The 17,140-nt window shown below is 41.8% G+C and overlaps 1 protein-coding gene across 1 annotated transcript; it reads right to left on the minus strand.

The window, feature by feature from the left end:
• LOC308126590 (apolipoprotein B-100-like) lies at positions 1-15,500 on the minus strand (the record flags this gene model as incomplete). Its single annotated transcript, XM_080491091.1, has 27 exons — positions 1-987; positions 1,084-1,270; positions 1,386-1,497; positions 1,584-7,610; positions 8,116-8,489; positions 8,576-8,664; positions 8,787-8,920; positions 9,056-9,228; positions 9,308-9,518; positions 9,611-9,741; positions 9,825-10,007; positions 10,507-10,712; positions 10,802-10,969; positions 11,087-11,290; positions 11,395-11,574; positions 11,658-11,853; positions 11,945-12,156; positions 12,246-12,392; positions 12,580-12,694; positions 12,811-13,255; positions 13,330-13,415; positions 13,526-13,650; positions 13,785-13,937; positions 14,049-14,196; positions 14,314-14,459; positions 14,587-14,699; positions 15,446-15,500. The coding sequence occupies 27 exons, from the start codon at positions 15,498-15,500 to the stop codon at positions 1-3; spliced, it is 11,307 nt and encodes a 3,768-aa protein (XP_080347217.1).
• Between the last annotated feature and the right edge of the window lie 1,640 nt (positions 15,501-17,140).

Consider the following 17,140-nt stretch of genomic DNA (forward strand, 5'->3'; position numbering starts at 1 on the left):
TCAAATGTTAATCTCCAGCTTCTTACCTTTAACTTTTAAATAAGATTTGTACTGTGCAGGAACCTGCTGCATATATTGAGTAACAGTGCTGCTGTATTCATTCACCTTGGATCTGACACTGTTCAGAATGAAATTGAAGAACTCATTTATAGAGTCAGTGTTCATGTTGGAGTTTGCGTACTCTGTATATGACTTGATCAAGCTCAACTGCTGGTCATACAAAGCATTAACATGAACAGCAGCGGCATCGAGTGTATCAGATCTTAGGTTATTGTCGACAAAGTCTTGAGCTTTGTCGACAAAAAACTTCAAGGTGTCACCCAGTTTTTCCAAGATCATGTCGATGCTCTCCACGTTCTTCAAAGTACGCACTGTGATCTCCAGCAAATCCCTCGCACTCTGTTTGCAGTAGTTGATTACTTTAGCTCCGGCCATAACATCACCGAGAGGCATTGTAACCTCAACTTCACTGGCCATCGCGACGACTGCATTATAGGCACGCTCAATGTTTACAGTCAGCGTGTGGATTGCCTTCTCTACCATGACAGCTACGCCAGTGGTTACTTTTTGGAGCGCCTCTGTGAGGGGGGTCATCTCGTCAGAGCCAGGCAGTCTGACCTTGGTCTCCCTCAGGACTTTGACAGCAGCATCCAAGAACGACTGAGCAGCCCGCTGGGACTGAACAGCAGTGTTCCTAAAGAGCACGGACACCTGGCTCAAATGCGGAGCATGGTTGTTTGCAAAGTTGTGGGCGTCGTCAACTGAGTGAGCGATAATGTCTTTCAGCTGAGCAGCATAGCGAAACAGTCGGTGTTGCTCGGCGTAATTAGACACACAAGATGTGATGGCAGGAAGCTTTTCCTGTAATCCGCTGAGCATGATTTCAGGGGCGTCCATGTTGAAGACCAATTTCAGATTCATGCTTTTGTCGGCATCTTTGTGGGACACTCTGGCGGTGACGATGTCAACGTCCTTCCCAGGATCAGACTGTTTTAACAGACAAAACAAAACAACATGCGTTTGAATAAAACAACTAGCGATCGATGCACTTGTGAGAACTCATCGGCATTATGAGAGGCTTACAGCATATCGGCCGTAAAGTCTGGCGTTCATCTGTGACTGGATCCTGCCGTGAAGCTGAAGACCAAGAAAGCCTGTAGTTGGAATAGAAACCGTGGCGCTGACTCCATCTTTACGGATGGCGCAACGCAAGTTCATATCGGTAAAGGCCAGGCTTGTGATGTCCACGTTCAGGGTGAGATAGGATTCGCTGTAGAAACAAGCGAGAGAACAATTTTGAGAGAGTGATTGAAAGCAACAGCGCTGAAAACAGTAATAGATTTTTTTAGATAGCATAACCAATCATAAATCGTTAGTTTAAGTACCTCAGTGTATGGGAGAACATTTGTTGAACATCCATAGTGAAGTCATTTGCAGAGAAGACCGCTTTCTCGGTCACAGTTATACCATCGTCGTCAAAGTTCATAGTAGTCAAAGCTGTTGAAGAACATTTAATTCAGTTAAACCATATGATAATACGCTTGATTTGAAATGTGTATCTCATATCCCGATAGGAAACTTACATTCCAGGTCATACTGCAAGATGGCAATAGGAGATGTGGAAGAGGATTTAAAGATGACTTTGGAGACAGGAGCAATGCCGTCTAGTTCAGCTTCTACGTTCAAATTACACAGTGGGCTGACAAACTTGGCATTAGTAGACATCTTCTGCTTCGTACTTGTCACTTCAGCAAGAGTCTTCTCAAAAATCGTGAATTCACCCAGGCTGGTTGGTTGGGACATGTCGATCTCAATATCAGCCGTAAACATTGAGGTTGGTTCAAAGACAATGGTCGCCTGGGCAGCGTGTTTTCCATCGGTGTTAAAGTGAAGCAGGTTTGCCACATTGTTGCCATTGTACTTCAGCTCTGCATATAGGCGGCCTAGGGACGCCTCAATGGCCAGATGCCCGTTTACATCCATGCCAAAAAGTTTGTTGAGCCCATTGTTCAGTTTGGCACCAGCAAAAACCTTGGAAGTGGATCTTAGACCATCCTTATTTAGATACACGGTAGCCTCATTGTTCACGACTCCTAAAAGCAAGACGTCTTCCAGTATGATGCCATCCATATTTGCCTTAGTGAAATACTCAACTGAAATATCTTCAAAGGTTCCTTCCAGCTTCAGACTGTAGTCTGCCTCAGCTTTTCCAGAAGTCTTGAGCAGAGGTATATTGACATGGCTGTTCATCTTTAAAGTGGACACCACATTTGCTTTGGTCTTGGTATCTGCAACCAGGCTTTGTCTTGCTTCCAGTTTAAATTCTGACAAGTCAATCTTACCAGCTGTAGTCACAGACACAGCAGTTTCTAAAGTGTCCGTGTTCACACTGAAGGCGCTATAATGAGTTCCTTCAATGTGCTGATTTTCAAGGGATAGGGAATTGGCCAACTTGATTTCTCTCTTGGTTGTCAGGCTGGTAGTTCCCTCAAGTTTGGCTTTAAGACTGTCAAACACAGAGTCTGTGTTTGCTGCTAGACGTATCACAAGATCCTCCTCAGTGTACAGACCAGCATTTACACTGAGATTGATGATAGCAGATTTGAAAGACAGCTTTGTAATCAGGTTATCCATAGAGGGAATCTGAATCAGACCCATGAAATCAACAAGTGGCGCTTCTTGGCTTTTGTGGTATACAATCTGAATGTTTGCATCAACAATCTGCTCAGGAGTCATTAAAATGTATTTCAATCCAGTTCGGTCATACAAATCAAGATTACTAATGGCTGGGGTATGGAATCCAACAAATGGAATCTCAAACTCAGAAATACTAATAGGTCTTGTCAAGATGTCAAGATTGATCTTTTCCACTGCAGAAGCAAGAATGCCAAACTGTTCTCTATTGTTCTCTACAGTGAGGTTCCACAGCTGCCTGTGCTCATTGAAACGTGTCAGAGCCACAATGTTTATCAGCTGTTTGTCAGGACTGAAGCTTGCAGAGTAATCATTCTGCAGATCAATTTTGGCCGTGAGCTCGTCATTGAAGTTAACCTTTGCGTTCCCCTTATTCTCAAAGCTGAACAGAACTTCACTGGGACTGACAACAAAGTCAATCGCATTGTTCAGGTCTCCGCTGACTTGGAAAACCCATGGCACAAATATGTCTGTCCTATGAGTTGCCTTGAGTTCAAGTTTACTGTCATGTAGATTGGCATTGAGCGATCCCTCTAAAAGGCTGCTTTTGATTATGGAGCCTTCTGTTTCAGAGCGAATATCCAACTTCAAATGGCTAAGTGCAACTACATCAGCAGTGAGTGCCTGTCTTGTTTTCAAAAGGAAAGTATCCGTGTCACCAGTGAAGGACAACTTGACTGAACTTGGATCGACTGTGATCTGTAAGTCACTCTTGTGGGTATTGTGGTGTGAGTTGTAGGTCGAAGCACCCTCGTTTTCAAAAGTCATTGTGAGAGCGGTACCCTCTTGGCGGGCCACAGATTTCTGTGTGAAAGATGTCTCACCAGTTAGGCCATAGAGGTTGAGCTCGTGTTTGTAGGTAGTATCAATTGAGGCTGATAAACCACCCTGGGTTGATAAGAAAACCTCGCTCAAATACTCAGCATTGTAAGGTTCGGTTTTGGCCTTCATTGTGGTCTTGGCTGAGGCCTGGGCGGAGAAGTCAGCTAAAGTGACTGATGCGTGGTGGTCCACAGTCAGAGAATTATGAGTGATCGTAAAGGTCTCAGCTGCAATAACATGAAGAGTCTTGGGAATACCAATCCGAGCAGTGCAGCCCATGTTGAAGTTAAGAATTTCAAAGCTTGGGGATGTTCCCTGGGAAGTCAGAAAAGCTGACAGTTGAGGGTTTTCATCCACATCAAGAGAACTCTGGACTTCGGCAGCATTTCGAATGGAGTAGATGGGGGAGGTGGCTTTGATCTCATAACTTAGTTTACCAAATTCTGGAATCACAAACTCACTGGGAATAACTAGCATCGGAAGTGTTGGCAGTTGGAGAGGAACATTAACAAGTTTCTCTGCTGGAACATGGGGAAGAGTGGGGAAAGACAACTCAGCTATAGAAATCTCTGGAATTGACAGCTTGGGCAGTGCAGGGAGATAGTCAGTTGCCAGGTGTCCGAAAGAAGCACCCATATTTAACAGCTCCGTCTCAAAGTTAAGAATAAAATCAATGAGGTCAAGGATTGTCTGTTTGATATCACTAATTGAGATGGTAGTGGCTGGTACAGTGTAGAAGCTCATGATGCTGAACATAGGAATGTCAAGTTTTGTTGGGCATTCAAACTGTTTCAGTGCATCAATGCCAAGTGTCAAGGGAGGCACAATAAGATCAGTTAAAGGAATGGTAAAAGATGGGATTTTGATCTCAGCTTTCTTCATTTCAGTAAGGAGTGCATTAATAATCTGTTGAATTTCACTGAAAAGTTTCTGTTCTGGTATCATGCTCTCAATCATCGCAGCAGCATTGGCCAAAGTATCGATAATGGCACTCATAAGCTTTGTGTAGTTTTTGCCCACAAAGTCCATAAAAGATGAAATCTCAGCTTCAATGTCAAAAGTTGTAATTCTCTCTTTTATGAATTCAGCAGTAGTCCTAAGGTTATCAAGCACAACCTGGTCAAAGATATCCTTTACTTCTGAAATCCTGATTTCTCTCAGGCGTTCCATGAACCCTTGAACAGTCGACAAGACCAGGTTGACAAAGTCTCGCGTTGCCTCAAGTTTCTGGGAAATTCCTAGAGTCCTTATCAGCTCATTCATGTAAATTGTGAAGTCAGATTTAAAATTATTGGCATAATCCACAAACTTGTTGTAATCCAAGGACGTTAGCTTTTCCAGGCTAGTTTCGATATATGTGTTCAGTTGTTGAATAATCGCCTCAATCTCAGTGGTTTTCAAGTAGTCGATGACATCTTGGAATAATTGCATTAATCTGACTGGAATATCTGCATCCTTCACCATTTTCAACAGCGCACTGATGGTTTCCTCGATTCTGAACTGCTTAATGAGCTCAACCACCTTTTCAAAGACAGCCTGGACCTTCTGTTCAACTTCAAACTTTACAATCATCTCACGGATCTTTGCATAGACAGTGTTGAGCTTTTCAATTAGATCAAGGTTCTGAATTGTTCTCCTCAAGGAACCTACTATTTCAGAGAAAGTGTCAATGGGAATTTGATTCACTATTTTATCAATGTAAGCTTTTAAGTCAACAGATGTAATGTACCTCTTCATCTCAGCAGCAAAGTTTGCCATGTCAAAGGAGTCAATTGCTTCTCTAATAACTTTCATGATGGCCTCAGTGTAAGCCTTGATTTCATACTTGGCATCAATGTCACTCAGGAATGCAATGCTGCTGCCCCTCAGCTTTTCCAGATCAAACTGACTGATCATCTCTCTGATGGTATCGATCATGTTCACAACCACAGCCTTGATATCGTACTCCTCAGTAATAGTACTCAGCAGTTCCTGGACATTTTGCACAAGGGTTTCAGGGAGGGTGCCACTGGCAATAGCCTCTTTCATCATGCCAACAAACTGTTGGATGTAAACAGTCAGGTCAGCCAATAGTCTTTCAACAGCCACTTTCAGGTTCCTCAGTGAGGCTTCCACATCATCCATGGTGATAAGATAGCCTTGGGTAAAGTCACTAAAATACTGCTTCAGCTGATTGATCTTGTCTTCCATGTTAATTTCAGCAACAAAGTCATTCACATACTGGGGAAGAGCTGCAAGTCTGTCCTTGATCTCATCGTTGTTAATGTATTCTTGAAGTGCCTCTGCTGCACGAACCACAAGACCTTTGATATTCTCCAAAAAGACTGGCACACTTTCAATGAGAGGGAAGTGGATGATATGACTTTTCATACTTTTGTCATACTTAAGAAAACCAGAGATGGCAAATTCCTGGTTTTCTGTGGAGTCTGTGTTGAGGATGTTTGTGAGCATTATTTCAGAAATCTCAATTCCAGTTCTCTGAGGAGTGTTATAAATTTTTACATCCTGGTTGAAAACGTGGTCATTCAATTTGGACTTCATTCTCAAATTGATCTTTTGCTCTTGAGGTGCCATAACAGTGTCAATGTTGTTTTCAACAATCGTGTGAAGTGAAATACCGTTAATCAACTCCTGAGTTACTGATGTTCTGCATTCATGTGAGCTAGCAAAAGCCAGAGGCTGTGCTCTGAGGAGGAACTTGCCATAGAGCTGCGCACTGTGCTTGCCATACATCGCCACATCTCCATCACCATTGAAGATGGCATCAAGGTTCAAGTCGAAAGGAACAATGCTGCACCGGATGGTGTGATCAAAGCGGATTGGCTGCGAGTTGAAGCGAGCATCATTAGTGATCCTGGCAGCAAGACCAATGAGTTCAACTTCTGTGTTTTGGTTCATGTGAGTTCCAAAGAGCTTTCCGGTGGTGCTGCATTTTGCATTTGCAGTCATATCAGCGTAACTGACTTGATAAGTGTGCTTGATCTCTTCCTCACCATAGATGGCTTTCAGGCTTCCAGTCAGGTCCATCTTGTACAGCTCAGCCTGCAGCTGTGCGTCATTGATGAAATCAGCAGTCAGAAGTTTGAGATTGTTCTTAAGATTTGCAGATGCAGTGTAGGGCTTCAGGTCAACGGTGATGTCATGAGTGTAAGAAGCATATTCACTAGCAATAACGTCAGCCTTTGAGTTAAAGTCGAGGCTGGAGAGAGTGACGACCAGAGTGTTGGCATTATCAACCTTGACGTCATTCATTGCACCCTTGTTGGTAATGGATAGAGTTGCTTTTGATGCATCTAGTCCACCAGAGAAGGTATTTTCCAATGAAAGGAAGCTCTGGAGAGTAGTTGTTCCACTTGTGGCCAAACCGTCCTTGTTCAAAGTCAGAGCAGCCTTGTGAGTAGCCTCATTTTCCAAAAGCTTGATGTTGGCGTCGCTGTTAAGAGCCAGACCATTGCTATCAAAGGATGCAGTCATCAGAGAGTAAACACGGTTTTCAGATTGATCTGCATTTGTTTCAATTCTCACAATGACTTCACTGACACCAGCAGAGGCTTCAGCTTGGTTGCGGATCTTCATACCAAGAGCAGCAGCATTTGCGTCGCTTTTAAGTGACAGACGACTGTCCTTGAATGAAAGCTCAGCAACATGAGTCAAGATGTCTTCAAAAGCATTGGTGTTAGAAACGAATGAGAGTTCACCGTTGGCAAAGGTTGCAGCAATGGTATTCTGGGCCTTGAGAATGGTGGAGTCCAACTGGAGAGAAGAGTCAATCTTTGCCTCTGGTCTGAGTGGGAAGAGAGTAAAGGTCTGGGTTGAAATTGTCTTGCCAAACATTGGTCCAGCCTTGAAATTTCCCTCAAAATTGTTGTCAGCAGAAATTTCTTCAGTGTTGATACCAGCCATGCCAGTGTGCTCGAGGACAACACTGAGACCCAGTGGACTTGTGGCTTCTACCTTGCTTGTAGATTTCAAACTGATCTTGTCTGTGATGGTTGCATCCTCATTTATACTTAGTCTGGCTTCAATGAATTTATGAGTCAAAGAGCTTTTCAGTTCAGCCTTGACGGATTCGGTGGTGTCCAACATCACTGAACCTAAATGTAAAAAAAAAAAGAGACATAAAACAACATTAATTCTTGAGTTTCAGAGCTCTTTCATATCAATGACTTTGCACAACTATCTTTGCGCAATATAGAAAGAAACTGAACTCAGTATTTACCCTTGTTACTGTCTGCCTAATACCTAACACCATTTTCTCTTGAGTACAATTAAACATTATTGTTGTTTTGTTCTTTCTCTCCATCAGTTTCCTCATCTAATAGCAGCAAGCCTAACAAGTGTTTTTGTAATATAGATAGTTTTCACTGCAGCTTGAAAAGCTGCTGTTAAACAAACAATAATAACACATCTAAACAGTACAACTCAGACAGGTGAAATAATAAAATTAGCCAAGTGTCTCAATTGTTCTTTGGATTTTGTTTTTCCAGGCCTAAATAGTTGAAGACTATGTTTGAGAATGAACAACACATGTTTAGTGTACCTTTAAACACATATATGTTATAGTTTTTAAATTTATAAACAATAGCGGCTGTGAATTACCTTCAGTCATCACTGAGAGGATGTCGATTGGGGAGGTCCCTTTCACATCAAACTTCGCTGAGTAGTTTGGTACTTTCATGGCATCTTTGCCAGCAATCACCGAGGCCTCCATGTCATAGATGTTACTTTTCATTACAGTGGAGAAATCCGCCTTGCCGAAATAAGGAATGGATAAAGAGAAACTCTCCGGAATGACAAAGTCAGGGATGGGAACCTCCATGGAGACAATCTCCAGTCCAAGCTGTGGTACAGACATCTGAGGTGTCGTCAAAGCTGGTGGGAAGTTCAGTTCTTCTGCTGACTTTCCTCCAAGAGGGAGAGGTAGAACGATGGTGAAATGTTCAGGGTTGAAGTAGTAAACAGCCTTTGTGTCGCTGTGTGTCACAAAAAAAGCAAAAAATTTATAAACATTTAAACGTCACATTTTCTTAAAAGTTAGATCAGATTCTCTCTGACTTACAGGTTCATGAAGAGTGTCTCTGGCAGGGAAATCTCTGGCATGTCAGGTACTCTGTAAGCACCGTAGCTTTCCAGGTGTTTGTTTGTTGTCTAAAAAGAAATCATTATTGTTGTATAGTATTGTTGTACAATTGGCCAAAATATCTTACAATCAAAGCAAATGAATAATAAATGATTCCCACCTCTACGAATTCCTTGAGAATTTGACGGACCTTCATGTCAGTCTCCCCAATGGGCATGTCAAGAAGGTCATTACCATACTTTTTAATCACACCAACATTTGGGATGATCTTGGTAATCTCAGAGTTCGTATCAGATTTAAAGTCAATCTCAACCCTTTTGGCACCTGCAAAGATAAAAAAACAAACAACACTAAACCATAATCTTACTTTATCGTTAGTGGATGATCTACTAACCATGTATATATAATATGTAACCGTATCGAGTGAGAAAAGACATTGTGGGTGGAAACTTGTAGTACCATATTTAAGCTCAATTGTTTGCTCGGATGTGGTTTGCAGGAACTTGATGATGCTCCGAAGTTGCAGCTCCAGTTCATCTTCACGTTTCATGTTTGCTGTGACAGTGGCATCAGCATTGATGGAGGGCACCAGAAGTTGGACTTGCAACATGCCTTCCTTCATGTCCTTCAAACTGAAATATTTGCCCCATTAGCTGACATATTCTTAATTATGAATGCGTCTTTAATAAGCATTTATAACAGATAACTCACTTGGCACGGCCAACAACAGAGAGCTGAGGGATGTTCTTGTTAATCAGGTCGAGAGAGATGGAGTGGGTTCCTTTGCCCTTGGTGTTTCCATCAACAACACCGAGCCTCAGTCCAGCCTCAACGTCATAGTCAGGGATCTGGATGTCAGCTGTAACAACATTCTTTCTTCTGTTGTATTTCAAAACTGCCATGGCTTCAGTGGGCTCTGCACCTGTTGTTAACCAACCAGTCATCACAGAAAACTATTATCAGTATCAGGGTGTCTATTACATTTCACTGTCAAGTGTCAAGACAAAACTTTACCTTCAGCCCTCAGGATGAACTTAATAGTGTCAACCTTTTGCCTGCCTTCCTCTCCTTCCTTGACGAGCTCATAGGCAACAGTGGCAGTGTACGCAGTGACTTCACCCGTTGGGTGGAGTTCCACAGCAAATCTGTTAGGTAATACAATTAATCAGCACATTCTCGATGGCAATTGATTTTAAATTGACTTATGGCTGTTCAGAGTCTTGCTCACTTGCTGTCTCCAGTGATGGGGAAGTATGGGCTTGTCTCGTGTAAGTAAGCATCAGTGTACTGCAGGGCCGTGCAGTATTTCATTCCAGCAAAGACTGGAGTGCACTCGCTTTCATCAATCTTGTCCATCAATGTTGATGGGATGTTTCGGACCTCAGATCCAGTAACTGCCACCAGGTTGTTCCTTTAAGAGAAGGTAAACAAAAACTTGCTTACCATGTTTCTCTCAAGTACTCACAAAAATACTGCCATGAGCTGTTTTGTGTAGGAAATGGTTTCCTTACAACCAGAAGTTCACATCATAGAAAAGTACCTTTTGAATGTTCATAGCTCTGTCACTATCTACCGCATTGGTCCAAATATAATACTATTTCTTTTTCCTGGAAGTAAGTCTGAAATAGTAGGTTTGTCTTATATTTGGGGTCTAAGGAAAAGAAAAATCTGTTCGTCATTAAACTTTGTCTTATACTTTAGATGCCGATAAACATAATCTAATACAGCTTGCACAACTCGGAGAAGTAAGAATATCTCTAATGTCCAGACAACGGTAACCTGTGCCTAAAGAAATGAAGCAATACAGCGATCACCTATAGGCTTATATTTGGACCAAAACAGCATTTACTAAATGTAAGATTTTTTCCCCTCATTTATAACTGCCCAAACAGACTTCTACAATGGCTCACGTCATTTTGATGAGTTTTGTTGGATTTGTCGGAGCAGGAATGGTCAGCTTGATGTTGTCACGTGCCATGGAGATCTCAGCTCTGACTCCACTCTCATGGAAAATGTTGGTGTGCATCTCCAATCCAGAGTGGACATATTCAGGGATGTGGGAGCCAACTTGAGTTACAAACTCAATGCCAGCAGAGGGCATGAAGGTCACTTTGCTCTGTGTGGAAAGACACAAGTTAATAGTTGTGGTTGTGCAGTGAAAGAAAAGGGTGGAGGTGGCTTTCAAACACACGTATGAATAATTACCATATCACGAGCCATCTGAAGACCACCCTTGAGACCAGGGGTGAAAGTACCAGACAGTGCCACCCTCAGAGGCACACCAGTCATAGTGGGCAGGAAGAATTCATTGTCCATGAAGATGTAGTGGGCAAAAATGGTGTTGTCAGCCTTTGTCATCAGAGCCTTCATGATCTGTGCCAAATGATAATGCATAATAGACATTTAATTCATAAAAGAAATGTTTAGGCCGAAGCACAGCTTATTATTTAATATGTTTTCTGTTTAAAGTAACTCATGAATCTAACTTACATCAGTTGGGAACATCTTGAACATGCTGTCAATCATCATTGCAAGGGAGTAGGCCATCTCCTCCATTTCGTTGGTCCTCAGATATCCCAGTTCATTTCCCAACAGTCTCATGTAGACCATTGCTTCTGGAGACTGTACATCCTTCAGGTCCCTCACCAGTTTGTTGAGGTTGCGTCCAATGTCTCTCATCAGATTCATGTGGGCCTGAATACCAAGGTGAAAATGGTTTGAAATGCTTCCCTCATGAAGTGATGTTATTTAAGTGAATACAGTGTAATTGAAGTGAAGAAAGTTGGTTCTTTAAGTACCTGTCTCTTCATCCTGTTCCTCTTCAGGGCAGGCATGATGTTCTGCAAGAGTTCACTGACTGACTCTGGCATGTTGTCAGAGACAAAGTACATTGTCTTCAAGGCAGTGTCAGGGAAGAATCCATTCTCTCCAAAAAGAGCATCGACTGTTGGTTCAAATCCTTTGCCCTCCATGCCAATCTGTAAAGTTGAGAAGAACACAGTGAAAACTTAAGTTACTGCTCAATCTGCACGAGGTGGGATGAAGAAGTAATAATCCTTACCTCCATCATGTCAATGTCAAAACCAAAAGCTTTCAGAGTCATGTCAAGCATGACTTCCTTGGGCAGGTAGCTGCTGCTCTCAAAGAGCATGTTTCCTTCCAAAGATCCAATCTTGTAGTTGCGAGAAAACTTGGTGGGATTCATGGTGGGTTCAATCTCATTACCCTGCAGGGCATCCAGAATCCTCTGTCTCATTCTGTTTTAAAGAATTAAAGAAACATGAATCGCGTTATTATCGAATCAGGAAACCCTAACACTTTTATATTGACAGTGTTTTTTTGACTTACTCCTGCGTCTCAGGCATAGTTGAGGACAAAATGTTGGTAAGGTGGGAGATGACAAAGCTCTTGACTTGTGAGTCCTGCTCAGTAGGCAAGGCGTTCACCAGCTGGGTCAGTTCACTTGTCTGAGGATCCTTCATAAGCACCAGGTATGCAGCAACGCGCTTCTGCATGGGGCTGGCACTGTCCAAAAGAACCTGCATGAAGACTCCCCTGACCTGTGATCACAAAATAAATAAATCAGTGGCATGAAAGAGCAATGGAAGTAGTGATTCGGACAATCTGTGGAAATCGTAGTCACACTTACTTCTTCAGGAGCAGGAGTCAGTCTGAAGACCTGGATAGCAGCCTGCTGCACAGCTGGTGAAGCTGCAGCTTGGTTCACACACTGCATTACGGCACCTCTGAGTGCAGGGCCTGCGTTTACAACTGCTGGAGCCATGTTTCCAATAACCTGAATTTGAAAGCAAAAAAATGAGTATCCTCAAAAAGCCTAACATTGATTGAGACATGTTTTGAGAAGTTCTTTCTTTTCTTTATTTGTTTGTTCATGGCAGGTGTTTACATGTTTCATCTAAAATGCATAATTCTTTTCTAAATTGTCCTGATTTTCACTTGTAGCCTTAAAGACAGAGACCTACCCTCAATGTCAAGAAAGTTTCGTCATTGTCTCCAGAGCAGTCACCCAGCTTGCCGGCCATGAACTCAGCAACAGAGAAAATCTCAGGGATGAGTTTTTCTTCAGCTTTGTAAAATCTTTTGAATGAAGATATTGACAACAATTATCCTTTTTTGTATAAAGGACAAACAGTGATTGTAAAATATCAATCTTCAAAATTCTGTCTTGAATGTAACGTGCTAATGGCACTCACCTCTTGACGACATTGCTCAAAGCATACATGATGGGCTTGCTGGATTTGTACTTGGCCATCTCCAGCATGTCATTGATGAGCAGTTCAGATGGATTGGACATGAGTCCCAGAGCAAAGACAGACGCGTCAACCTCAAGGGAGGCACTGTCAAAGGACCTGAGGATCTGCATGATGGCACTGCTGCACTGAGGGGTTCCACACTGTGCCAGGACCTGGTAGGTCAGGACACGGGACACCTCAAGAGCCTCGGGGATGGCAGGACTCAAGGTTTCAGTCTTCATTCCACGGACAAGGTAGACCAGCACGTGGAAAAGGTGGGCCCTCTTCTCACCGTCAGACTCGGGCAGAGCGGCCAGTTCTCTCAGGAGATTGAGAGCTGCATCCTTATCCTGGACAGCATACTTATCCTCAACAGTCTCCATGTGAAGACCCTGGACACGGTCACCTTAACAGAAGAGAGCATTTCAAGTGATTTGGCCTGTTCTCAGAGACTTGATATAATAAGATGAGCTTACTTACTGTGGAAAAAGACTCTGTCAGAATGTGGAGAAACTTGAACAAGAGTGAGGTGCTGTTTTCCTACATTGGTAACGCCATATTCTCCTCTGTAGAGTTGAAACACAGACATGAAAATGAATTAAACCTATAAAAACATGAACATGCCATAATAGAGCTTGGTCTAGAGTGCACATATAGTTGCGTAAGTGTGACTTACTTGTGAGAAAAGGGAATGAGAATGTGGTTCTCAGTGCACGAGCCAGAAGTGATGTGTTTTTCCTCATTGTCAAACTTGTAGTCGCAGATTTGGGAGCTTGTGATCAACTGAGCCAGAGGGTAGTGCTGAAAAACAAAAAAAACTAATGGTTGATGACTTCATCATCTGACTTTGACACTGACTTTAGGTTTGTGAAGCTGGAAAAGTCTACATATGTTTCTCAAAGGAGCCTCATAGCTTGCATGCTTGGATAGTTTACCATGCCAGAAATGAGCGCCAGAGGGCTGGTGTGATCTCTTATTGGGACAAATTTGTTACATCTGGACAGATCCCTGGTAAGTCTGATGTCGGTTGCAGTATCTTCCTTGGCGTTGGTAGTGTACTGAGTCCTGCACATGCCGTGGATGGTAGGCTAAAAGGGTGTGAACAGTGAAACAGATCTTCAATGGCATTGCATTGCTTTTAACCGTGCTTGACAAAACAGTGACATTTGTCATCATGTAGTAATAAGCAGGAAATTTACCATATTTCTATTTTTGTCTTCTCCCATCAGAGGCACAACCAGGGCAGAGATGATACCCCTTTTGATGTTCAGGATGTTTGTGGTCTCTCCATCCTCAGGGTACAGTTTCACATCGTGCAAACCCTCAAAGACAACCTTCACAGGATATCTAGAGAAAATACAGAAACACAACACTTAGCGTGTGTGTGTGTGTGTGTGTGTGTGTGTGTGTGTGTGTGTGTGTGTGTGTGTGTGTGTGTGTGTGTGTGTGTGTGTGTGTATATACCTCTCCATTTCAGCAGCAAAGGCATCAGAGGTGGGTGTGGAGCCGAACACAGGGTTTCCCTCCGCGTCCAAATCGATCACCTCGCTCAGGCTGCAGCCAGTGGTGCGGAAGATGAAACTACACTTCTGAGGTACTTCAATTTCAACCTGTTTTAAATGTTTTATTAGCACTGCATTTCTTTGTGAAGCACCATGAAAAAAAAAGGTGTAACAACTAGGTTTTGATTAAAAGTAGAGAGACAAAAGGTAGATGTAAAAGCACAAACACCTCTACCTTGCATGTGGCTTTCGGTCCATTCTTAAGCTGTGACGCTCCATTGATGGCATTCAGGGACTCCGCTTCATATAGGTATTCATACTTGTGATGTGCCTTGTAACCTTTTGCTACTTCATGAGAAACAGTAATGTCGTATTACAAATTATCCTGGCACGACAAAGCAACTGCATGCAGTAACAATTAAACCCTTGACAAAAGGAACAGCAGCGAAGCAGAATCCTTTCTTGCAGAGGTGGCACAACTCTTGATCTTTTATTGACACATGACAAATTAAAAAAAATATAATTGAATCTGGCTTACATTTGCGCTTGACTGAATGTTACATCTGCATTGTAACACTAGAGCAAATTTCTTCAACAAGGTTTATTTGGGGAAAAAAAAGGTGAGTCGAAGGCCAATTTTGCTACCCTGGACCAGAAATGGCAGAAGCTAAGAAATGCAAGATTGTAAGTGTGTGCAGAAGCTTTCTGACATTTTCACGGCTGTACCTGACTTCTAATAAATGACAATTTGAAATTTTTTCTGGGTGTGTGAAAAAAGACCACCCTACATTATTACAAAGTCATGATTTGGACAGATATTCTTCTTTAAAAACTACAATTCTCTCTAAAATTGTAGGGAAATCTCAATTCAATGTTCACACAAGTAGCATAAAGATCACATCATTTTTTTTAGACTTACAAAGACAAGATGCATGGTCCTCTTGGGCGTCTGTGAAGACAAATGAGACAAATCAGGAATATTCAAATGCTCATTGAAGTGAATTATTATACTTCAAAGAAAGTTTTGAAATTTAAACATTTTTTTCCCCCTCTAATAGTTCTGTATTCATAGTATTCCATTGAAAGATACTTACAAGTGAAGGTGAGTTTGATCAGAAGGATGAAAAGGCAAAGCTTTGGGTCCCCCATGATGGGTTCCTGCAGCTCTCTCGTTTGGTGAGTACTCAAAACAGAGACTGAGACCTCGAAGACCACGGAGGCCTTTTATACCTGCAGTGTTCTGGATGGAGCCACGATGGGTATTGCATGCTGTACTGTTTCAGCTCCAAAGTCCAGGCTACTACGTATGTGTGGAGGGACAAAGGCAACTAGTTTCATAAAGCCTTTCTGGAATAAGATTTGAGAATTGTGATAATTCACATTTAAATAGTGGCTTAACTTGGAAGACAACACTTCCCATGATCCAAATGATTTCAGAATAAAAGGCTTTAGTTTATCAATAAATAACTATGGTATAATAAATGTGTATATATAAGAATAATATTACTGAATGTCTATACATTTATTGGTGTTACAATATATCATGGAGGCTGAAGACATACTTTTGTATTCTGTCAAAATAATACCTGCGCCAGAACATTTTATCATTATAAAACCAAAGTAAAATGTTTTTTTTGTTGTTTTTTTTAAATCTCTTGCATGATGTGGTTTATAGCTTCATCATGTTATGGCTTCTATACATTCCTTCATTGACTGACGTAGCTATCACAGCAAAGATCAAACATTTAAAACCTCACCCGCAGCTCCAGTTTGTCAGTTTAACTTAGTGTGTGAACTCGCATACGATGCATTGCATAATTCATCCTGTGAAATGCTTTTTCAAAGAAATGACCCAGAAACTGTCAAATGATAAGGACTTAGAACAGTGAACCTGGACTTGTTGCTATCAAGCATTTTTCCAAAGAAGCATTGGACTACAGTCTCCGCGCAGACATGTTCCTGCGTGCACATCGTTTTACACTCCCTGAACTGGTTATCTGCTTTGGATAACATGAGCCAAACACACCGAGCTTACAATAGGCATGATGGTGTAAAACTGAGACACACCTTTTGATTTAAAGTGCAAACTATAATTGGAATTTCCCAAAACTAACAGCAGGGTAGTTAATATAAATGATATGTTCTTGTATTTGAATTATGTGCATTGTGTTGTGATTATCTGACTTTTGAATATTTACAATGACTACTACAGATATTAGTCCTACTGCCACTACTACTGTAAATCTATTACTTTAATTGCTGTTGAGGAATAAGAAGTATTGGATAAAATGTAAAATTTTAGATGAGAAACAAATACTTCTTCTCCAAACTTTAAATCTCTACAAAGGTAATTATTTGTATAGTCTTGAACGCCACAATTTGTGGCTCATTATACATACACTCATGACAAGATTGACTACTGCATTGTACTTCTTCACAGAAAGTGGTGGTAAAACTCTGTAAACAGTCTGTTCAGGCACTTTTAATGAAACAGCAGCTATCACTAACATGCATGACTCAAATGTGTAGTTTGACACATGTAACTAAGATGATGCAACTCGTAAGAAAGGTTATGAAGGGTTTTCATACCTCTCTTACAAAAATGTATTTGATATAAGGTGTGATGAGGGCTGCGTAGTGCTGCAGTATCCTCAAGTCAAGCTTTGTGTTTTTCTGTGTGCTCTGGTTTTCTTCAACAGCCTGAAAACACGCATGTGAGGTAAACTGCATGTTGTTGTCTGTTTTCCCAGTGGTCGTTTGGGAGCTTGTCCACATGTAGTGTGCCTTGG

Source organism: Lipophrys pholis (genome assembly GCF_963383615.2).
Source record: "Lipophrys pholis genome assembly, chromosome: 21".
NCBI classification, from domain to species: domain Eukaryota; kingdom Metazoa; phylum Chordata; class Actinopteri; order Blenniiformes; family Blenniidae; genus Lipophrys; species Lipophrys pholis.